Genomic DNA, 25,586 nt, shown 5'->3' on the forward strand with positions numbered 1-25,586 from the left:
GAGGATGTATCCTTGTTGTAAACCGATAAATGTCCAGATCCAGTTAGTACTTGCGTCTACCCTTACTTTTAACTCAGTGTTATTGGATAAGGCCTTTATGATATACAGTAAACAAGTGGGAAAATTCCACTGAATACGTTTGCTCCCGATAACACCTCTCCGCACCATGTTGAAAGCCAAGCTAAAATCGATGAAAGTTGCATATATGGATCGTTTATGGGTGGCCCAAGCAGACTGAACAACAGTCACCAGAGTAAGAATATTTTGTCATTGGTACTGGTCATTTTAAGAAAACTGGTTTGGTTCAAAGGGACGATGATGGAGTTAGCTTACATCCAGGTATTCAGGTCAATCAGGAGAACACATGCAAATATTTTTTGTGGGTGTGTCCAACATTGACAGTATACGATAGTTAACAGGATCAGCCTGCTCTCCCTTTTTATACACTGGCACGATGATGCTTTTCATCCAAGTCTTTGGCAATTGTCCTGTAAAGCTCAGAGCCTGGAGTAGCCTGTGCAATTCTTTAGCCCACCAGGCTGGGCTGTGTTTTAAAAATAGATTGGACAGGCCATCCAGCCCTGGTGCCTGTGACTGTTTGATACTCCTAATAATGGCACCTATGTGTTGGCTCTGAAGTGAATATAACCACCTATTAGTGCAGACAAGGCATTATCTGAATCCATGGGGACCTTACCAGTGGTATTTAAAATGTGTGAAGTCCACACTTCGATAGACGCTCCATTTACTAGAGCTGCCCTAGGTTTTATATCATTAACAATCTGCCAGAAAGAAATGCAGTTCCTAGAATTGGTCAAACAGGCTAGTGCTTGTCAGAGTTCTCTCTTGATTTTCCATTGATGCTGCCTTAACCACTGGCGATAGTGATTTACGAGTTCTCACTAGGGGAACTAATGGCCTTATTGTGAAATGACAACGTTGATAAAACTGTAAGTCGCGTCTACCTGATTTCTTTGCTATTTGAATCTCCCTGACAAATGTATGGGAGTGAGCTATTTCATTATTGGTGAAAAGCCTATTAGTTTGTTTAGCTTTCTCTCCAAAGATATCATTTATAAGATTGCCAATGACTGTATACCGTGGCCGGGTTCCTCTAGCAGTCACCGCGAATATTCGCAGAGAACACTTGGGCCCCTCAGAAACTCCCAGCCACAAGAACGGAGAACTCAGCCATGGAGCAAAGTTACTGTTGTTTATTAGCATATAAACATAACAAGGATCACACCAGAAAAACAAGGTTCATCTAGAGCTCTCAGCATCTGCTCCTGTGTTTTATTCCGTTGTAATGTCACAAATTCAGGTTCCATCCCAAAAACCTATCAGACACTTACATTGGCCAGTTTGGGTATGGTTACATATAGAATTTCCACAGGTTAGTCTTCTAATTGGCTGGCAATATCTAGTGGCTCTCCCTAGGAACACCTCCTGCACGCGTCTGAAATGAAGCCCTATTGTCTGTAATTATGAGGATTTCAGCCTGAATTTCTGCAGGCGTTTCACTCTCTCTGTAGCTGGAATATTCCTGCTACCACTTCGTCCTTGGCTGGGTGTCCTGTTTCTGCTCGCCTCGAGCTGCAGCAATCTTGTCAGCTTGTCTGTGCGGTCAGAATCTGTCTCTCCTTTCTAGTTCATTTCAGAGGCATACAGCTTCTATAGTATTGCTAAATATATGAATTCTGCGCATCTTGCGGTTTCAGCTTTGGCAGAAGATATGAATATAGAGATATGAATGTGTATTTGTTCCCTGCTAAGTAGGTCATAAGCATGTGCTTCATGCCTATATGCAATAAACTAGTGCAGGTTTGTGTAGCTTCATGAATGGATGAATATGTACTTCATGTATAAAGTGTGGCTATGTGGTGATGTCAGTGATATCGTCATCCCAGTCAGTCGACCTGATCTATTGATGTCAATTCAATGCCGTCCAAATCATCAACTGGGTATGCCCTGAATGGTTGTCTAAGAGAATACCTTTTTTCACACATGGTGATGATTGTGGTGATAGACCTAAGAGTGAGGCACATCAATTGTATCTCTGTCTTCATGTCGATAGTGGTGCGGAGGGCATGAGGGTTAGGCTGGCCTCTCATCTACATCACAGTGTAATTCATAATTATTAATTTGGACTAGGTCGTCCCTATGGCCGGCATCCTCTCTATCATGAGTGGGCAATGTAATGACTTTGCCAAGTGGTAGGTTCCATAAAAAGGTACTAGCCCTGTCTACGTTTGAGAGAATCCATCTAATTATATGTGTCCCGCTGTTTATATCAATGCCAACATGCAGGCCCTTAACAACTGTGTGTAAAGTAATATCCATAAATTAAGGCAAAGTACAGCGTTCAATCTCCTTCTTAGGAATGACCTTATAGTTCATCATCTCAAGTAATAAGGTGTGGTGTACAAACATGTAAATAGAGTAGCGGCACTAGTGGTAGAAATCCTAGTGTACTGCCCCAGTGTGTCAATAGGGTTAGTCCCATTCAACATCAAGAGACCATGATGATTTAACTCCAACTCAGGCCCCCATCTTAATCAATGACAGGGGGATCTTTGCATTGAAGTCTCCCAATCCTATGAGAGAGCTACTATCCTTATGAGCATCAAGAAATATCGCTGTAGCTGCCAAAGTGGTAGCATGGATTTGTCTGTCCGGAGAATCACATATATTAACCCCATTTAGGGTAGTATGTTTTCCCTCCAACGTGCACCAACTCAGCAATCCTGCTAACAAATAAAGTCAGTATGCAATTTTGTGACACTTAATGAATTAGCAACGCTTCGGAATAGTTACCCTGTTAGTCTACCTAAGGGTCCCTTACTGGCTAGTGCCTGAATAGACTGTCTACCATCAAGAGTTAGAGCCTCTGTCAGCCAAATTAATCATCTTCACCAGTATAGTGGGAGTAGCCCCTTGTATTCCAAGACAGTATGGGAAGGGTCTTTGCTAGGGTTGATTCACCATTCTAGGTGGCAGAATATTATTATGACCAAAAAGGTTTTTAATCAAAAGAGATGTGGTCCCTGTATTACCCACGATTTCGGACTTAGATCTGGCTCCAGCAGATAGATGAGAGTCAAAGTTAGGGAAAAATGCAAAGTCTAGCAAAGCCACACCTCATGGTACGACTGCCAACATGGAGTTATGAATAGGTAAGTCAGGTAAGGGTAGTAAACATTTGTCAAGTTGGTAGTCGTTATAATGATGTATAGGTATTTCTTGATCTTCCAATTCTCTGATTATTATGTCATGTTCAGTGAGCTCCCAATGTGTCCTGATCGGCTCAATGTTAATATTATTGGTAAGGACCTCCGCTTTGTGGACACCAGGTGTGAACCCCATGCATTCATCAATGCGCTCAGTGTCCGGAGTCTACAAAACTATGAGAGAGGAAACAACTTCCTCTGTTAATTTGCCACCCGAGACAAGAAAGTGTTGATGTGATATGGGCTTCTAGTGTGTCAATCCTAGTAACCTCACCCTCTTCTTTTGGATGGAAAAAATGTGTTATTTTAGTAGGGATTGGTGATTCGCTAGCCAGAGGAATAATGGGAGCTTTCATCTTAGGAGGACAGACTCTTGGATGTCTCAGGTCGTACAGATAAATACATGCCGCATTCTGAATGGGCGCAGAATCTCGTACTGGGTATAAAGGGGTCGCTATATTCCGTGCTACTTCCTCGCAATTGTTCAGTACCATCTTGGTGGTGGAATAGGACTCCCGACTCCAGTATGATCGAAGACATTATCCATCTCTGCTCCTGCTGGCATTTTCCCAGTGGATGGCATGGCATGCTTCATGTGGGATGCATATTTCACACCCCTAAAACGCTGCTTCAGCTTGGCACACAAGTCAAATAGGTAAGCTGGGCGAGTCCTACAGTCGCTCCTACAGCCGCTACTCAGTCAAACAGTTGTAGCAGCCTGAATCCCAGACTCCACAGTAGACTGTAAGGTCAGGGTTCTTCCACCAAACACCAGAGAGGAACCAAGAAAGTTATATGCAGGGTTTATTCTGCCCGGTTGTGCACTTATGTCCAAGTGTAGTACAGGAAGAAACACTGGCCCATCTTCTGCAGCCCAGCTCACTCTAACTGCCACCCACAGAACCCCTGCACACAAACCACACAAACATTCCACCCAAACATTACACAACCCAGCTGTTCCACTGGCACTAGCACATTAATACAGACTGCAATGAAATGACAAAGCCTTTTTATATTGGGACGTTTATTTCAACCTCTGTCATCTACGAATGTGAATACATCTCTACTTCACTGTAAAAACATGGGTGCAGTTATACTATTGCAGAGTTTCACAGAACGTCTATTGAATCTTGGTATTTAACTGGATGTGGACTGTGAGAGTGATGATCCTCGCCTTTCAAAGAATTAGCACGGGTACTGTTGGCGCTATCCCATAAATTCAGGCAGGATCCAAATAACTGATATCCAGGCTGCATTAAAATGGCTCACAGAATCCCTGCCTGTTGTTCTAACAAGCAAGGGATGATCCACTTCTATTCTTTCATGGAACGCTCGTGGATTTACCCATTTGTTGGAGGCTGGGGGTTCTCTCGATATCTTGACCCGTAATCAGAGTTCTTTGATACAGGAATCTTGGCTGATGGATGATTTAGTAATTGATGGATATACTATCTATCAAATTAAGGCTAAGCCTGGCGAGAGTGGGAGACCCTATGGGGGTTTGCTCGTTAGGGTAAATCCTTGTGTGAACTCACGCAGGATTCCTGTCTCTAATACTGAAAATGTTTTAACAGTGGAATTTGATCTCGTTCCTCACAATCAAGGTCGCCCGGTGCGTATTGTTAATGTTTACAACCCACCTACTGGGAGGCTGACGTTGGATATCCAACGGACCTTGAATGAGTTATATTGGGACTGTGTTTTGGTTTTCATGGATGACTTGGTGTTTTCCTTTTTTCGGTTCTCACGGTATGCTTATACATGGTTCTCACTTGCTTTGAAAATTTCCAAATGTGGTTTTCATTGTGCTCTTGTGATACGGGGAGGGGAAGGGGAAGTAGGTTGGAGGGAAGGTGGAGGAGGAGGACGAGCTCCATTTCCCCACAAAGGAGTAGAGGGATTCGCCTGAAGGGCTGGCTGTGCCCTATGAGAGAACCTAAAGAGTTGGCTGAACCTTGTGGGAGAACCTGAACATTTTAATCATGTCTGTGACCAGCGAAAACAATGAGAACTTGAGAAATCTGGTGGGATAGTGCACCCAGTAAAAAAAACCTTAACAACTTGGAGGATGTCAGAGCCCTGTAAAAAAACAAACAGTGATCCTTAAGTGGTGGCTATTGGAGAAACTAATGGGGTGTGGGGGTTGTGCTATGTGGGAGAACCCGAAAAGCAAGGTGGCTGGTTTTGGTGGTTGTGAAAACACCCTCGAATATGAGTGGACCTCTGAGCCTTGTGATAAATTGTGAGAATCTTAAAGGTTGGTTGCATCCTGCTTCATAACCTGGGAACCTTAAAGGGTGTCTGTGCCCTGTCAGAGAACCCACAAATCATAAGGGGTGGCTGTGCTATTTAGGAGAATCTAAGACATGTAAGGCCTTAAGGGGGGCTGTGTGCTGTAGGGGAACCTTAAGGGATGTCTGCGCCCCCTGGGATACATTTAAAGGATAGCTGCAGACTGTTGGAGAACTAGAGAATCCTAATGGGTTGCTGTGCTCTGGGATAAAAACCACTAAAAACTTTAGTGGGTGGCTAAGTTCTGTGAAAAAAAAACATACAACCTTAAGTGGCGGTTGCACGTGTTGAGAGAACCTGAGAACCCTGGGTGGTGGATGCATCTGTGGGAAAACTGAAGTACCTTGAGGTGTACCTGTGGCTTATGGGAGAAACTACAACACTTACAGTGGGGATGTGTATTGTTGGAGAGCTTGTAAAACATAGTAGTTGACTGCACCCTGTGGGAGACTAGGACAAAATTTGACTAGTCATGTAAACAGCATGAGACAATACAAAGAGTGAAATCTATTGCTCAAACAGCCAACATCTGTAAGAGAGCAATTATTCAGGGCCTCTCGTTCACTAAGGATATCTCAGGGGCAACGCGTTTGCCTTGAAAGCAAGTCAATGCAGCGCAGCATAGCTTCAAATCCTGATCCCGCACTTAGAACCACTCGTTGGTATTAAGTGCTTTATAAATGAACAATTATAATAAATAAAATAAAAACTAACCAAACGCACCACAACATAATCCCACTACACTGTCCCGTATCTGATGTATACTAAGTAGCAAATCATATGAATCCATAATATACATTAATGTATATATTTTTTAGAAATGTCAATTGTTCAACGTGTAGCACCGAAAATCTCTTCCTAGGGTTAGAGTAAGCCTGGTCACCCTAAAAACTCTACCATTCTGTACACTGATGGGGTGGCATCTTAGCAATTGAACAGCTACTCACACCTTTGATAGTGACCAGATTGACTACTTGCTGCACCAGAACTATAGAGTCAACATGCCTTCCCACAGTGAAGTTGCAAGTAGATGGGCATCATGCATCTATGTGGCTGATTGTCTGGTGTATGTTCCTTTTGATGATCTGTCTATATTCAAGATGCCTGAGTCACTGAGGAGGATGTTCTACCGAATATCTGCCTTGTAATATGCACCTGCTCCTTGTACTGCTGGATGATGCCATCAATCTTGAGCTTGACATTTCCGGTGTACTTGACATGATCTGAGCTGGTTGGCATTCTTCCTGATACTTATGTTCTTTATGGAACCGATTTTGCAAGTAATGCAGCAAAGCACATCTTCACATTTGTACTGGTTCTCCTGCTGCTGATGCTTGATGTGAGTCCTCCTTCCCTGAGACATATGGATGAAGGGCACACGCATTTACTTTGAAATGGGTACATAAAGAAAGCCAGCATGTGCTCATTGTTAACTTCAAATACAACTACCTGTGGATCACCAAACAATGTTGAAATCGGGGCACTCACCAGCTTTTTTGCATCAGCATCGTCTGCCAAGGCACAGTTCTCTACCATGTTTGTCAAGATGGGCTCTAACACGTATACCAGAGAGAGAAACACACTCAGGGATATATTGTGATGATTAAATCACTTGTTGGCCTCCTTGAAAGGTTGCAGGGCCTTAAAGGTTTAAGTCATCAGCTACCACTCACATTGTGTTAGAAGTGGCCAGTCCAGTGCTTTGCTATGAGCGGTATGGTAATATGTCATGGTATTACATTGCTCATGTAGCCTGCCCAACTTGTGCAATGTAGAATTCAAATCTGTGACCAAAAAGGTCTTGAGGTAGTGGGGCACCTGCTGTTGGCACAGTGCAATTTTTGCAGGGTAAGCCAGACAAAATGGGAATTGAACTTCTGGGCTAAAGCTATAATTTCTATCACAGGTTCACAATTGCTGATCAAGCTTGTGGCTATGGTGTGAATGACAGGGCAAAGCATGGAGTTGCATTGTCTTGCCAAAGGCATCACAGGCATTTTCTCCTGTGTCTTCTGCAACAAAGGCCACTTTCAGACCGTGTACCCCTACATCTGCCACCTTCTCCCAGATGTCAGCTCACCTTTGGGGTCTCCCCTAAAATGTGTACATGCACAACTATGCCTGGTGTTGAGCTGCATACCCCTGCTGCCATCTTGAATTACTCCAGGTCCCGTATTGGCTGTTAGATGAGAGAAGGAGTACACATTGTGCTGTGGCCGCCATGTAGTCAATGCTCTGACCAATGGTCTGCATGTTCATGGTGAAAGAGATGTTGTGTCACACAGAATCCTGTAGTACCAGTCCACTGTAGCCATAACCTCATATGGCAATTCTGTTATGGCTCTGTGAAAGGTAAGTACTGGATTGGAACTTATCTTGTGCTAATCATTTTTTCCCATAAGCCACTGGAATCCAGAATTGTCCACAAAAGAGAAAAGCAAGAGATCTAAGAGATCCCCAAGCAGGGGCTATCTGTCATGGTGTGCAATACCACCTGGAGCACTCCAGGTGTCGAATGGGATTACCAAATAAATGATCTCAGGCCCAAATAAATGGACAGACTCAACGAATATGGAAAAATACTATGTCATTATCAGTTCAATAAATTAGGGAAGCCTGGCAACCAAACAGATTGTAGCTCACACACTCTCAATACAGTTCAATTACACAACAGGCTTTATACCGTGATGTACGTCAGTTATGACGTCATCCTACATGGCAAACAGTAAAAGCCTATTGGGTGAGGGATTGGTTAAGGGAACATATATGCCTATAGTTCATTTAAGTGTTAGTATCATCATTGTCTGCCCCTTATCTGGTAGGCACACCTTGACCAAACTCTGACTATGTAAAATACTGATAATAGCATAGCAACAGCAGCGGATAGGCTTCTGTAACAATGATTAGTCCACCATTACATTGGCACTCTCCTCCAACCCTGGACATTTGGCTCGTTAGCTGCACGTTAGCAATGAAACCCAGGTACAAGGGAACAACGTCAGACAACTGCCCTCCTTAGTTAATTAGCCTACCATCTCTCATCAGTTAGGCCCTAATCCAAGGCTTTTTCTCTGTAGTTGACCTTGCTGACTGTTCTCTTCTTCAGAACTTTAAAGGGAGTGAAGGTACATTTCTATCTTTGTCTGGAGCTTTATGAATAGGCCTTGTTTTCTGGTCTTGTACCACATGTGAGAAGACCATGATTTTGTCAATTCTGTCCTTTTATTTAATGCAATTTGATTCAATTATATTGGGCGCTATTAATCCTCTTGGCCTCTGGAGGTTTGGTTGCTCCATCTTGCATGTGCTTTCTGCATCTTTGATTGTTCAATACTTGGCACTCACAAATGGTCACTCCTTTACTTAATCTAAGAGAAATATGCCTTACGTACATGGCTTATACTCTTCCGACTCATTGCATGCCTTGCAGTTGCTTCTTGCTGCGGCATCCTTGATTCTGAGCCAAACAAATATACTTTGTTCTTGAACAAATCTGTATTCCAGTACCTCTCAGCTCCGCAGCCTGGTCTTTCTCCTCTTGATTCAATAATTTGGGCTCCTGGTTGGGAGCCTATTCTACCCAGGAGGGTTACTAGGAAACAACAATCCCAATTGAATAGGTCCAAAAGAAACAAGTGCTCACAGAATACTCCTGCTTTTTGTCAACCACTACATAAACAAACAATTACTTATTCATGCTTTGTGTAGAATCAATCTTGTTCTTTATCTTAAGGTTACACAGTTGAACATAAATCAGAAACTCAAGAGCTAACATCAAAAAAGGGTTTTTTGAGTAAAAGTACAGAAAATGTTTACATCACACGGAACCAAAAGTTTCTTGGTACTACAACCACTTTGTGTGTGTAAGACAAACTAAACCTTAGGTGTTGTTTGCCATGACGTTCACATAAAAATAGTAAACTCAGAAACAATTGAACATTTATAACATCACGTATACATTTCAAAGACACAAAACAATTTCTCTGTGTGTGGCAGCATAAATATACTGCAGTTGGGGATAGTGCGTCCACACCACAGTGTTTCAGCCGTTTCTAGGTGGGCTTGATATGCCACATCTGCTATACGGACTTCATCAGGACGGGGTTCTGTACTGTATGATGTCTGTGCTGCAGGGGAAAGGGAGACTGTTGTCAGGGGAGTATTCAAGCACCAGTTATTTAGAAAAGAATGAATCATGTACTGTGTAGTATTTTAAAATACACAGCTTACCCGTGGGTATATTAATTCCACAGGTTCTGTTATTCAGAAGGTACACATGCCACAAGGGCCGGTCTCTGTATGATCCTGTTTTCAAAAAACAGAAAAAAACGGGGTTTCTAATTAGTGTTAGTGTCACCTTAAAAATGATTAACTCAAAGCGGGCACTAATTCCCCAAAAAGAAATCTTACCTCTAAGATTGAGGTAAAAATTTGCTCTAAATTCAGCCTAGTTGCTTTTTTTCTCTGGTGGCCCCGCAGGAGAAACCGAGAAGGAGCGAGGGCAGCCGATTACTATTACTAGCGTGTGAAATAGTTTTACAATTTCGAATGCATGCAGAAAGCAAATTGTACTGCCCCACATGCATAGCAAATTGTACTGCCCCACATGTCTCACCAGGGGTTCGGGAACATATTGATTGATATTTTATTTCTATCGCGCTCGTACACAAGTGTTTCAGAGCGCGATATGTGGAACCATAGCCCTTATAGAGTTAATTGTGGACAGTGGGATCAGGCTTAAGTAATATCACACTGTCTAATCACCAATCCTTTCCAGTAAATCAATCTTAATCTCTTTCAAAGGACCCAAGCCAGCTACTTGGGCTAAAAAGTAAACAATAATTGTTGTGACCCAAGCCAGTTACTTGTGCTGAGAACAAAATAATAATTGTTGGTAACCAAGACAGCAACTTGGGCTAAAAACTAACCAATACTTTTGGTACCCAAACCGACTCATGGGCTGAAAACGTAACACTAACGGGTGACTTTTTGGTACTAGCTCACGGAAAGAAATGCTGGTTGACATTTTGACCATGGTTTCATTGTATGTGTATTGCTCATTTGAATGTGTATTATTTATTTATTGGTCATTTATATAGTTCCTACACACAAGTGTTTAAAAGCGCTCCAACGCAGGGAGGGTCAAAGGCAAGACAGGGATTAACTTTCTTACTAAGCATTGGTAAAGTCAGAATGGACAAGTGCAATGCGTTTAGAGGTACAACATAGTACAAGAGGAATAACAAACGATTACAAACAAATCAATTCAACGCCACCACACATATTGCGCCAGTTAAAGACCCTTTATTACTGAAATGTGTCCGTTAGTTGACACGTCTTTCGGTTGTTGGCCTTCTTCAAAACCGGAAATTTACTGTATGTCAAAATCAAATTAATTGCAATAAAGACACATATTGTGTGCACATACCAAAACAAATGTATAAATAATGTTGGATTTGTCATAGATAGAGACAGAGATGTAAAGGGGGTTGGGCAAAGGTAAAGATGTGTAGGGGCAAGAGAAAAAACATGAAAAATAAACACAAAAATGAAAACAATGTTTAGTTACTAATGAATCCTCTCATTCCGAACTGGAATAATCTTTATGTCACAAAGTGCCCATGTAGTACAGTGTAACCTGTTTCATAAATTGCTGTTATGCATCCTGATAATTATAACATTGCAGCTGAATTGTGGCTGTCCCATGGGAGAAATAGCCAGTTAAAGCATATCTATGTGAGCCTTGATTGCATGACATTCATACATTGAAATTGTCAGATTATTGTTCAATGACTTTTGCTTCACTGCGTCATACAACTCTATTTAGACGTACTCTTAAAATACCATGCAAAATTGCATTAGATGAGTCGCTGTTTGTTACATAGGTATGTAAACATGAGTGAAAAGCAACTTACCCAATTTCTGAGCAAAGTAAAGTATCTTGGTGTTTGCGGAAAATAAATTATTTTGCAGTAGTTACTGACTGGGTAAAAAGCTGTGCCTAGAAACAATATAGAAATATAAGCATCCCAATTATGCGACATGTTCTTCTATTAAAAAAAAGTGAAATATACACCTTGTATTATGGATAATACATATTGTCTATTCTGTTCATACAAAGATAGTCTGCTTCCCCTTATTTTTCTCTCCATGAGCCACTGCAACGTGACATTCGTATTATTTAAATGCACGTTTAATTGCGCGCGTCCCCCGCAGCCATCCTAAAAAAAAGGAAATAAAGGAAAGGACCCTGCGGCGCTGGTTCCCGATCATTGAAGTGAAAGGGAACAGGCGGTGCAGTGACCGCAAGGTAAGTCGGGGGGTGGGAGTGTGGTGGGAGTATGGGTGGGGGCCAAGTTGGAAATGTTCAGGGGAGAAAAGACCGAAGGTTATTTTGGAAAAATAAATCTTCGTCTTTTCTGCCTCAAACATTTTGATCTCGTGCTTTCAACCCCTTCCTGTTTTCCAACCTGCAGCCCAAGTTAGTATCTCTTATGCCTCCCAGAATTATCAGATAATGATTAGTGGATAACCTGCATCAGATTGTCATTTTAATTATGTGAAATACTTCTCAGCACTGGTATTTGGCAATCGGACATTTAAATGAAACATGGTCATACCCTGACTCAGGTGTTCTGCATCTCATGCATGATGATTCATCCTTTAGACCCAACCTGTACATGTTTACACATTTAGTCATGTACAGCCATAGGAACCGTTTCAGATGAACCAACCTGGGGTATGAGTCGGGGCTAATTTCTCTGTAGCTTGACGGTAGGGAGCTCCATCTCACCATTCTCATTTCTAGGTGCAATCCTTGCTCCCGGTTCTGCTGGTTGGTGTTTTTTTTTTTTTTTTTTGCCTTGGTGCCCTGCTTGTCCTCTCTCTATAGATCATCAGGACTCTGTGTATCAGAGTGTCACACTCAGATATTTATTTATTTATTTATTTATTTGGGATGTCTCCAACTATGTGATACGCAGCTGTATTGCTGACTCTCCTCTTTTTGTGGGACCATCCCCTTTTTAATAAATCAAATTCAATGGCACAAATAGAAACACATTATATTTTATGATATGTTTCTTCATAAATTCTGTTATTTTACCCTGAAATAAAGAAGCACGTTCTATTTTCATCCCCCAAAGTAAATTTAATTTCTGGCACCTTTAACTTACCTAAATAGTCAATCAGTTCATCTTTAGTGTACATCAAAGGTAACCATTGCAAGGCATAGACTCCCATAATATCCAAAACACAAGCCCCTAAGAAAATAAAAAACATCCCGACTAAAAATACACCAACATACATGTTAAAACCTACAACAAATCTAGTAAACGTGGCACTCAAATTGAAATCGCCCACTGAAAAGGGCATACTGGAGAGAATCCGGAAAAACATGCTTGCTCCCAGCCTTCCAACCTCTCCCAAAATAGCTGCTATAGCAAATGAGTGACAATAGCAACGCCACCCTTGCACTTCCTGTCCTCTCAGCAATCAAAAGGAGCTTCGTCCATCTTTTCCTCTAGATCTTGAGCTTGGGGCAAAAACACCTTAGCAATGACTCTGTCATGTTTTCCAATACTCACTAATCCAATAATTTCCTCAGGTCATCATTAACAGTTGCATACATAATTTTGCTACAACAGCACCCACTTTGAAAGTAGTTGAGCAAGTCTGATTTAACAAAACTTGACTTATGGGAGGGATATAAACAGATATGGGGATTTCAAAATGTGTTCACTCTTTATCCATGTGTGTCTTCCTTTGCAGAGGATAAAGTGTGGACAACTCTGTTCCATGACCTGGAGCAGCAGACCTCAGTGACCGGCTCGAGCCCCGTGAAGCGCTTTGTACTACAGTTGAACTACAGCGCCTCTCTGGACCAGATATCGGCCATCACCAGCAGTGCTGACTACTGTGAACAGTACATCTCGTACAGCTGTAAGATGTCCCGCATACTGAATAGCCCAGGTAAGCCTCGAATGCAACGTCGGAAATATGTTCCACTTTTCATTGCAGCATCCCAAAAATGTTGCTGTCTTGAAGCGCGAGGCTATTTGGAGCCTTTTTAAATGTTATAGGGTATTAGAATGATAAACATGCATGACCCAATCACAATAATGCATTACAGTGATTGGCATTATTAGTAGTCATTTGGTGAAATACAGGGGTTCATTCACACAGCTGTTTCTTCATATTAGGTTGGCACTTTGTGCTCACAAGTGGAAAAGGTCGCCTAAAGCCTTCTACTGAAAGGGCTAATGCGCCTGGGCTGATTGTGAGGAACCTACGCACTTGCATTCTTAGTCCATTCAAAGAATGATCCCTTGTCCCCTGGAATGTCCTCCCTCCATACCAAGGGTGCATTGTGGCTATGCTTCTTGAATTATGCAGCTCATCCCCTATACGCAGGTATGCAAGGAGGGGAAGGATTGCCAGCATTTACACTCCTAGCTTAGTACTTGTATGCTTTTCACGTACACTTAGATTCCTTGAAAGTTGAGCAACAGCAGCCACCGCCTCAGCCAGAAATGGACTCCCCTTCCCTAAATTTCCCTCTTCGATTGCCTTCCCCCTTTTTATCCTATTAATGCTTTATTTCTCCTTACGAGCCTCAATATTAAATAATTAAAACAAAGCCGGTCAAGTGGCACAGCGAGTAGAGCGCTCGCTTTGACATCAGTACAGAGCCTGCGAACGCAGGTTCGAATCCCGGCAGCGCCAAACTCAGCGTTTCATCCTTCCGAGGTCGATAAATGAGCACCACACACCGTGGGTAATAATAAGCAGCGCTCAGATACCTGAGGGTTCGTAGCGCTATATAAATGCCAAATTATTATTATTAAAATAATAATAATTGTATGTCTGGCAGTATAGCCCACTGTTTGACTGAGCATAACTTTCAGAATACACTGAAGACCAATCATTGTGCCAGATTACTGTCTGCTGTGAAACTTGAATTTTAACTCTTAGGTGGAAAGGGGGCATTTTGGTGTCTGTCCACCATGCACGCTGGGAGGCTGAACCTTACATCTCTGAACAAATTGTACAAACAATCATTGTGTCAGTGTGCAAATTCGTCCAAGTCCCAGCAGATGTTAAGAAACCATAGTATCCATTGCAATAACGAGTACAAGTGAATTATGACAAAATATTGGCTTGGTGAACACTCTGGGTGGTGAGAGGCAGGGTCCAAATCCCAAAGTAAAGAGATGCAATGTCTTGGCTGGTGGGGTTTGTAGTCATCTGGGAGGCCGAGGATACACCCCAGTGCGAATTGGGTAAAATACCATTTTGCCCAATTCGCACTGGTAAAATGCGAGTTATGGAAACCCCATACTCAAAGAAAGACACAATTGAAAAAGACACTCCATGCTGGGAATAGGTGTGCCCAACTGCTCGAGCATAGGAGAAAGAAACAAGTGACAAAGATATTACATGTTTGAGTGCTCAGCTCCTCGACCATCCGATGTAATTCTTTCTTTATGCAGTGGTTGACAAAAAGCAGGTGTATTCTGTGAGCACTTGTTACTTTTGGACCTATTCAATTGGGATTGTTGTTTCCTTTCTCCTCTTGAGACTTCTCACTTACTGTTATACAATGATGATGTCCATTTTCTCAACATGGCTGCTTTACTCGCGTTATATTTCCTACTTTAGCAAGCTTCTACATTGTCTTATCAACCTTGCATTTCTGCATATACAAATCTACTGCATCTCTTGTTACTTATCTTCTAAGTATATATGGGTTTCTTCATATTTGCATATATGTTTACTATGTCGCTTTAGTCACATCTTCATTCTCTAGATATCCATATATCAGGTTTAGTGCACCCACGTGTCTTCTCAGAACAGGTCAGTGAAGACTCCACAACACAGAGCCGACTTTGAAGATAAAGTCCTGTTAATTTTTTCCCGAGTCTTATTCTGGTGTCCTCATGCCTGTCACATACACCAAATTGATTTACACATATTGATAAGAATCTTTAACAGCAAGAAAGGACCTCAGCATGTCTGCAATTCTTATATTGAATCAGGAGTAATATCTTTGCACCAAGCATGAGCTAGATTCTCAATCGCACAGCAAAACCTCTCGTAATATCTACAGATTAGAAATTCCTTGCAAAAAGATATTAACCTAAAAATATATTTACACAACACTGGATAAATTAATGATGCCTCTCAGTATAAAGATCTCATAATAATACACATTATTTCCTAAGTCTGATCGAGATGACAGACCAAATAGCAGGTTTGATGATAATATTAGTCAAGACAAAGTAATTAAGTCACCCAGGTAATGCAGAAGGAACTCAGACTGGTCAACTTTGAGCTTCTACACTTTAAAACTGTCGTTGTATATTGTTTACTGGCAACGAGTCATACATGGGGCAAGCACCCCTGGGCTGACACGTTTCATATAATTGAGGAATGATTAATAATTCAGCAATTTCAGAATGATGACTTATACACTGAGTGTCGATGGGCCTGTGAGGCCTTCTCACATGACCTGGAATACCTATTATATGACACTCCCAGGGCAGCCTCAACCCTGGCCGCCCTCGAGTAAGTGCCTGAGGCAAAGGGCAGTCCCCAGACTAAGCAGCTCCACTCTGTGTTAGCCTGTATTTGCCTGGGAAGCCTGCAACTGTCAACCAGCAGCGACTGCTAATATAAGTGTGATTCAGGCAGTGGGTACAACAATTACTGTATACCACTAACTGTCCCACCACTCTTGTTACAAATCTAAATACAAAACACCTCTGTCATTCAGCCATCGTGCACATATATTAACATCAATTCTACTACCATCCACTGCTGCTGTGTTCCAACCCTAGGTGTACCCTCACTGTTACTGTGTCTCCACTCTTACTGCCCAACATAACACAGTGCACAGATGTTATCAGCTAATAACTGGTTGCCCATTACTGCTGCACTCCATTTCTACCTGTTCTGCCACTACCTCTGTCATGTCAAATCCAGGTAGTTTACCCATTACGGCTTTATCTCAACTGTAAACATGTGTCATAACTACTTTTGTGTTCAAATCTGGGTGTTTCCCTCATTGCTGCTGTCTTTCGAATCTGGGTGTTTCGACCCATTGTTACTGTGTTTTCAAATCTGGGTGTTTTCCTCATTGCTGCGGTGTTTTCAAATTTGTGTGTTTCCCTCATTGCTGCTGTGTTTTCAAATTTGTGTGTTTCCCTCATTGCTGCTGTGTTTCAAATCTAGGTGTTTCCCCATTGCTGCTCTGCCTCAAATCTGGGTGTCTGCCACTACTGCTTTGGTACTGGTTTGGGTCAGGGTGAAACAATTACTGCATTACATGGGGGCCCTGCCACTCTTATTGCCCTGCATAAGATAGCACACCCTTGACAGTCAACTAGTAATTCATTTCCTATCATGTTTCAGTCTTGTACTGATTCAAAAATGTTAATGTGTCCCCCATCACTCAGTTGGGCATTTATGCATGTACTGTTGATACTCAAATTACATGTTCCACCTTGTACTGTTGACTCAAAATTCAGAAGTTTCTCCCACTGTTTATGTATCAAAATGTTAGGCTTGCATCCAAGCATAGACTACAATCTTGACCCAGACAAATGAGGAATCCATGCAAAAGTTGGTAGCAGTGGGTTCAACAGTGTGGATTTTTATAGCCGGACAAACATACACACACACACACACACACACACACATATCCATATTTTTTTTGTTGAATATACATTTTTTGTATCCAAACATAGACTACGATCTTGGCCCACACAAAAGAGGAATCCATGGACAATTTGGTAGATGTGGGTTCAACGGTGTGGATTTATATAGCCGTACAAACATACACACACATACATACAGCTTTATATTTTAGATAAACAAAGGTGACAGAAAAGTTACATTGCAAACACCTTCATTGTATTTTTGGACACAGACAAAATGGCAAAATTAAGTGCTTAGGTAGTATTAGAGAAGCGTTGTGTCGGGCCACATACAATTAGCATTAAGGCAAAGATTGCTGCCCTAGCACAAAAACATGGGGCCTCATTAAGAGGTTGGTCGATTTACCAGCAGTAAATCTGCAAGCTCATGTGCCCCTACAACCAGAATACCATCTCGAAGATAGAGACAAATCCTACAGCTTTTAAGGTTGTGCTATTCCCCATTATAGAGACCCACAGGAGTCCATTAGAATTTGGAGGAGTTGCCACTGGTAGTGATTCTGTAAATTGTAATTCCTCTAAGTTTTGGATGTAAAGTGGAGGAAAGACCGCCAGCCAAGTAAAAGGGGCCACTAGTTTACAGTTATCCCATCCAGTAATTACTGGGTAGCCCGATAGGTCTGCATGATTACAAGTCATGCAAACCATGCCTTTTTTCTCAATTTTGCAGTCGCCTGGTGGAGGGCGGGGGGGGGGGGTCCGTTAATTACTGCATACAGTAATTCCACACTCTGTAATTTCTGCATGAGGGCTGCTTTTGAGTGGTGGCAATTTCCACCAAAAAAAGCAGACGGAAAGAAGAGTTTCAAAAATTAAACTCATCATTTGGCAGAGTTGAAAAACACCTGGTAGCAGCAGATCTTGGATGTTTTACACTACTGTGAAACCCTATTGGCATATTGGCAGCATGTACACCAATGTTATGTTCTTTCATACTTTAAAATTGAAGCATTAACACAGGCTGGCAGTCCATTACCAGCTAGATCAATCTGGCACTGCAGGTGACGTTCCTTTAATACAAAAGTAGAGTATCATTTTATATCTTGAATTCCTGTAGCAAAGTAGATCAATGGACTTCCTCTTTTACCACCAGCAGTACATTGATTATCTTGATAGCCTCATGTAAGATCAATGGACTATATTCCTCTACTACCACCAGGAGTTCATTGAGTATCTAGGCGGTCTGATGTAAGATCGATGGACTATATTCCTCTGCTACCACCAAGAGTACACAGAGTATCTTGATGGCCTCATGTAAGATCAATTGACTATATTCCTCTGCTACCACCAAGAGTACACAGAGTATCTTGATGGCATCATATACGATCAATGGACTATATTCCTCTACTACCACCAGAATTACACAGAGTATCCTGATGGCCTGATGTAAGATCAATGGATGATACTCCTCTACTAACACCAGGAGCACATTGAGTATCTTGTTTGCCTGATGTAACACCTCAACTCTTTCTTCTGAAGCATCTATGGGGACATGCAGAGACAAGTTGATTTTTGTATTATTCGATGTTTATTGGAGAACTTTTTCTTCTTTAACCTTAAAAAAGTATTATCCTCATTCTGCCCCCCTCCCATCATTTCCTCTTGCAAGTGCCTCAATATCTTGTACATGACTGTCACTTCCTCCTACATATCTATGATTTCCTGCCATTATCTCTTCACACTCCTTGCTACATGTGCTGTTTTATGTTGATATCAAATTACCACCAATTAACCAAAAGTAATTGTGGGCGTATACGTTTTACTTCACACATGTGCCAAATAAATACCTGCTTTACATAGTAGGAGGAAAGGCAAATGTATTTAAAATGACAATCAACTATGAATTTGGTTATTTCTTTACCTTCTCTCATAATTAACATGCCAAGAATTGTACGACCTACAAGAAGCATCTCACTTTTCCATTTGCTTTACAGATGGCAATCCTTACAGTTGGTGGATGGGACGAACTAGTGAAAAACATACCTACTGGGGAGGCTCCGGTCCTGGCATTCAGAAATGTGCATGTGGAATTGAACGAAATTGCACCGATCCCAAGTATTATTGCAATTGTGATGCTGATCAAAAACAATGGTGAGACAGTTTTAAGATCAATCTAAATTCTTAAATATATCCAGTTGTATAATATGTTATTAATCACCCAAGTCTATTTTAGAATTGGTAAAGCATTCCATTAAAAACAGTCAACAAATATACACAATCCATTGTTACAGCAGTATACAAGTAAACAATTAGAAAATATAAAAAGAAATGAAAAATGTGTCCACTCCGGAGACAAAGTATATGTATAAAATGCATAGAGATCGACATTACAAAAAAGCTGGTCATCCATTGAACCCACCTAGAGAGCAAGCTGCAAGCAGACCTACTGACTCCTCCACATTGCATTGGCCTGTCATCGGACATAATTGCGTTTAAATAGCATAAGGGCTGTCAAGTTTCCCATGATGGCGAAGACCATCCAGTCTTGATTTTGCCTGGAATTGTAGGACTTGCAGTTTTCCTAAATGTGAAATAGGAAAACTTGAGAGCTCTGATATTGTACATAGGGATCTGTCACAGAAATTCATCTAATTGATCCCCTAGTGCTCCTCATATAACCATATCAACATAAACTGGCTAATGCCTTCACTCCTCCTTTATGCTATTTAATCATATTGTTGAGAACTGTGTCTGATATTCCATGGAACGTGTGTAGCTGGGGGAAGGTCAAAAGACAAAAGCCCAGAACACATGTTGAATTTCGGATCACACTCATACCACCCAAGCAGACTCGATCACTGGAATAAATTGATGCAAATCTGTGACGTTGCATGAGGGCAACCTCCATGTCACCTGGAGAGGGGACAAGGGGATCATGTGAGAAGGGGAAGGGTGTGAGGGGGAGCTATCAGTTATGTAGGAGTAGAGGTGGAATTAAGTTATAGGCACCAACCTCCTCCGGTGTCGTCCTCTCCTTGTGTGCTTGCTGCTTGAGGGAAGGCCGTGTGGGAGGATGACGGTGTAAGTTTCTCCGAAGAACGTTACACTGGAGATGAAGTGGGTAACCAATGCATGTCAGGTCCCTGCGTGGCGAGCAGCCGACGGCTGCAATGGAACTGCAGGGGAGGATCTCGAGGGTGCGTCAGTCCTGCTAGCCCTGCCTTTGATCCCAGAAAGGCACGTAAACCAATAACGCAGCGAAGCAGCTGCAGATAAGGATATCGTGGGTGCAGCAGTCCAAAAAGCACTGCCTCACCATCCAGAGATCGGAGTAGGGTGAGGCGGCAGAGGAAGCGGCCCGGGCGCAGAGCCCAGGGCATGGAATGTGCACATGGGCGCACTACATAAACCAGCAACAGGAGCCTGCGTGGGAAGCCCGGGAAGCCTGCATAGTCGGAACAACAACCTGTTCATATGGCACACATCGCGAAGAAGACAATCCAGCACCCAGCACGACACTGAAGACAAGCACAACCATTACAAGGTCAGTCAACCCAGGAGAAACCCTGCAAGGATCCTCCCAGCCACATACACCAAAGGTCTCCATAGACCCATTTGGCAGAGTCCACCCACATCATTCAAGAGTGGGGAAAGTGGCACGTGGACACCCACAAGCGCAAGGGCCACACCTGTCATCAGCCGAAATGTCTGAGGAAGAGGACCTAACAGTCCCCATCACTCCACCGACAACCTTACCCTCAAGACTCCAAGACAATCTTATTATACAACTCACCACACACTTTGATCTGTCAGAATCCAGCAGTCTGGGCCCCCGATGGAGAAAGTGGGTAAGAGATTTCAAAGTATACACAAAAGCCATTGTACCTCTTGAAGAGGACAAGAAACACAGTCTTCCGACATTTTCTATAGGGCCCAACGTGTGAAACATTGTGGATGAATTCTCAACTGGGACAACGGACACTTACCCCAATCTCAAGAAACATCTTATAGACTATTTCACACCACACACCAACGTAGACTACGAAAGACATATTTTCCACACCACCAAGCAAATAAAGGGCGAATCATTGGACACCTCTGTCATGCGGCTACCCATAAAACTAAAACATTGTGACTTTAACAACTACTCAAATGATGAACCCTTAAGATCACAGATCATAGCTGGGTGCGATTGCTCAGACTTCAGGAAGAGGCTGTTACAGAATCCCTGACCCCTAGAAGAGATACTATGACTAACACGGTCACACACACTGCATTGGCACTTCAAGTGGAAGGTCTGAGTGACATCAGAATCTCACAGCCAAAGACCGAGAACATCCACAAACTAGAAATGACTCAATCAAGCCGGGGCAACAGTGAACCATGTTGCTACTGTTGTGGATATGAATTGCCCCATGAAGGCATGTGCCCGGCCATTGGAAAACAATGCTCGGCATGCGGTGGTGACAACCATTTCAAAGCTGTATGCCGTATGTACCACAGCCAAGCAAGAGGTGAAGATAATGGAGGAAGACAACCACAAGACAGAGAAAGACAAACACAAAGTCCACCAGGGACTCCAGGCCAACCCTACAAGCCACCTCATCGAAGGCACAGAGACAAGAAAGAAGAAGGGAAACCATAAGAGAGGACATCAGGAGAGTGGAGATCGAGCATATCCATGACGTCAAGGTCCAGGAAAAGGCACAAGAGGTATGTCAGATACCTAGTCAAACAATCTCAAACAGACAGTAGATCCAGTGCACCTTCAGAAGAAGACAGAAGGAGAAAGGATAACACTCAAGAAGAACCACAGAAGATAGGATACCTGTACGCGCTGGGAAATCCAACAGCAAACGAACAGAGCCCAGTTTTACTTCTCCAGATAAACTACACAGCGGCTGAATTTCTAGTAGACACTGGAGCCACAGTGAACGTCATTATTGAAAATGTTTACAACAACTTGCCTCATGCCCACCACTCTGACCAGTCGAGGTCCGCATCTACCCAAATGGGTCAAAAAACCCACTACCCTGCAAGGGCTACTTCATGGCACAGTGCAGGTACAAAGCACAAACAAAGAAAATTCCCATGCATGTCCTGGAAGCCGCGACAGACAGTGGTTGCATCCTAAGTTTCAAGGCCGCAATAGACTCATGGGTCTCATATATGTATATTGCAGGCTCATGACTCACAAATATCTAGTCCCATCTGCAAAAATAGAGCATATGTTCCCATCACTGTTCAAGGGCCTGGGAAAACTCAAGGACCGACAGATCAGCCTGCACATTGACCCACACATACCGCCAGTAGCCCAACACTACCATGGGATTCTCATAAACATACAAAGACAGGTGGAGGAGGAATTACACAACCTACTAGACGCAGATATCATAGAGCCGGCAGAAGGCCCTATACCATGGTTATTGCCCATTGTGCCAGTGCCGAAAAAGGACTCCTCTGACATCAGAATATGCATGGACATGAGGCGACTAAACGAGGCCATGCTGAGAGAACATCATAAAACATCTTGCATTACCGACATGGTCCACCTGTTAAATGGTTCCAAGGTATTCTCAAAATTAGACCTTAATAAAGGATACCACCAACATAAACTTGAATTGAGCAAATAGAGATGATATACAAGCACGTTTGCCACTGACCTAGGTCTCTACAGGTACAAGCGCCTCAGTTTCGGTGTGTCCTCGGCCGCTGAGATCTTCCAGGTAGAAATACATAACGTCATAAAACATATCCCCAATTTTGCATAAATTAGAGTAACAATATCCTGGTTTTCGGACAGGATCAAGGACAGTATGACAACACCCTTACTCGAATATGTATGGCCCTGGAAGAAGCTCCCCTCATGCCAAATAAAGAGAAGTGCGAGTTCAGAAAGCACACCCTTCGATTTTTCTGACATTTATTTTCAGCGTAGGGCATTACACCAGACCCTGAGAAAGTAACAGGCAGATCCACCCACAAACATATCAGATCTACGATCCTTCCTAGGGCTTGTTAGCTATTGCACCCGATACATTCAGGACTTTGCGTCTATAAGTGAACCACTAAGAGCACTAACAAATGAACAAGCAACTTTTGAGTGGACAGGAAAGTGCTAACAGATTTTTGAAATAATTCGACAAAGTATAGCGGACACCAAAAACATGGCCTACTTCAATACGGCAAGGGAAACAGAACTGATCGTCAACGCAAGCCCTGTGGTTTTGGGTGCCATCTTAACACAGTTTGACCCAAAGGATGGCGGAATGCGTCACATCGTCTCTTATGCCGGCAGGAGCCAATCAAAGACTGAACAAGCCTACTCACAAGCAGAAAAGGAGGGCCTAGCTGTAGTTTGGGCCTGTGAGCATGTTCACCTTTTTCTATATGGGAAACCCTTCACTTTGCAGTGGTCACAGACAACCAAGCATTAGTCTTCATCTATGGAAACCCCCAAACGAAGATGCCCCCCAGAATTGCTTGATGGGCATTCAAATTTCAAGACTACAACTCTCGCATCATTCATCGTCCAGGGAAGGAAAGCAATCTGGCAGACTTCTCTCACGATCCCCTCGCAAGGAAACTCAGCTCACACCTTCCATAGCGGACCAATACATACACTACATTGTGCATGAGGTGACACCAAAAGGCATAAACTCAACCCTCATAGCACAAGAAACAGAAAATTACCAAGCCATATAAGTCATTTTCAGGTGCCTGGAGTCGGGTCGGTGGAAACAAGCCAGGCAGTCAGGAGAGAACACCAATCCAGAAACCCAACAAGACATGAACAGTCTGGTAGCTGTAAGGGAAGAGCTAGCCCGAATGGAAGGAGGACTCCTTCTAAAAGGGACCAAAGTGGTGATCCCTCAAATCCTTCAAAGGAAAGTCCTAGAATTTGCAAACAAAGGACAATCGGGGAATGTCTCCACCAAAAGGATGATAAAGCAAACGGTATGGTTCGTACAATTAGACTCACAAGTGGAAGAACTGCTCAAACAATGTCCCATGTGTGCAGCCACCACTCCCATCACCCACCCCGAGCCACTGCGCATGACGAATCTCCCAGAGAAGGCCTGGAATGAGATTGCAGTGGATTTCCTTGGACCCCTGGAAGGAGAGGAATACATATTTGTGGCAATAGATGAATACTCCTGCTTCCCAGATCTGCAGATGGTACCCTCTACATCAGCCTACCACACCATACCCGCGCTAGATAGGATGTTTGCCGCCTATGGAATACCCCGGGTAGTGAAATCCAATAATGGACCCCCATTTACTGGACAAGATTTCAAAGTCTTCGCGGAATACATGGGTTTCACTCACAGACAAATCACGCCTCTCTGGCCACAGGCAAATGGCACTGTAGAGCTTTTTTAGGAGCAATATTAAGAGAAATGTCCAAATTGCACACCTGACGGGAGAACCCCTAAAAAAAGCCCTCTACCAATTACTGCGTAATTATCGCAACACACCCCATAGTACAACTGGGAAAGCAAAGTTGAAGGTGATGTTTGTGACAAACATACGCACGAGAATCCCTCATGTCACAACCACAGATGAGAGATTCCGAGGAGACGCTGACATGAGAGAATGTGACACAAGAGCAAAGATAACCATGAAAAGGAGAGCGGATGAGAACAAAAATGCCTGCGAAAATGATCTAGACATAGAAGACATCGTAATAGGGCGCCATCCTCAGACCAGGAAACACACAACCACATTTGCCAAAGACCCAATGACAGTAATTTGAGTCAAAGGATCTTGTGTCAGAGCTGAAGGAGAAATTAGAGCAATAATGCAAACTTCTTCACACTCGAAGAAAATCCCAGGTATCGTCACACCACGATTTTCAGATGAGTAGATTGAACCACAAGGGTGGGACTTCTCCTATAAAGGAGATGGTGAGGACTCTAGTGTGGAACAGGACACTTCGCCTGGAGGAGAAGGACAGGATCACCCATCATTACACCGGGTGGAGAGACCTCAGAGAGCCAGAAATCGACCCCAGAGACTCAATGAAGAAATGAACTCAAATGCAACAGTTTGTTAAGAAAGAGGGGGGGTGACATTGCATGAGGGCAATCTTCATGTCACGTGGAGAGGAGATTATTGGAAAAGGGTAGGGCCGGGAGGCGGAGCTATCAGTCATGGAGGAGTATAGGTGGAATAAAGTTCTATGCAGCAACCTCCTCCGGTGTCTGCCTCTCCTTGTATGCTTGCTGCACGAGGGTAGTCCGTTTGGGAGGATGACGGTGTAAGTTACTCCGAAGAAAATGTAAAAATCCCACTTACCTTTTGACTCTGCTGAGGCAAGAACGCCTAGTCCAATTTCTACATCTACATTCTAAAATCATGGGAGGAACATCCTTGGCAACTGCTTCTGTCTTTCTCATCGCTACATTAT

The 25,586-nt window shown here is 42.9% G+C and overlaps 1 protein-coding gene across 3 annotated transcripts in view; it reads left to right on the forward strand.

Annotated features, from left to right (window-relative positions):
- The window catches only part of CNTNAP2 (contactin associated protein 2), a 3,301,953-nt gene that overhangs the window by 2,231,963 nt on the left and 1,044,404 nt on the right, over positions 1–25,586 (forward strand). For all 3 annotated transcript variants that reach the window (XM_069648309.1, XM_069648308.1, XM_069648310.1), the window contains exons 13-14: positions 13,290–13,490; positions 19,171–19,327. In XM_069648309.1, coding sequence (XP_069504410.1) covers positions 13,290–13,490; positions 19,171–19,327 — 358 coding nt within the window. The remainder of the gene's footprint in view (positions 1–13,289; positions 13,491–19,170; positions 19,328–25,586) is intronic.

Source organism: Ambystoma mexicanum, chromosome 2q (assembly GCF_040938575.1).
Source record: "Ambystoma mexicanum isolate Mex_15411 chromosome 2q, UKY_AmexF1_1, whole genome shotgun sequence".
In the NCBI taxonomy this organism is placed as follows: Eukaryota; Metazoa; Chordata; class Amphibia; order Caudata; family Ambystomatidae; genus Ambystoma; species Ambystoma mexicanum.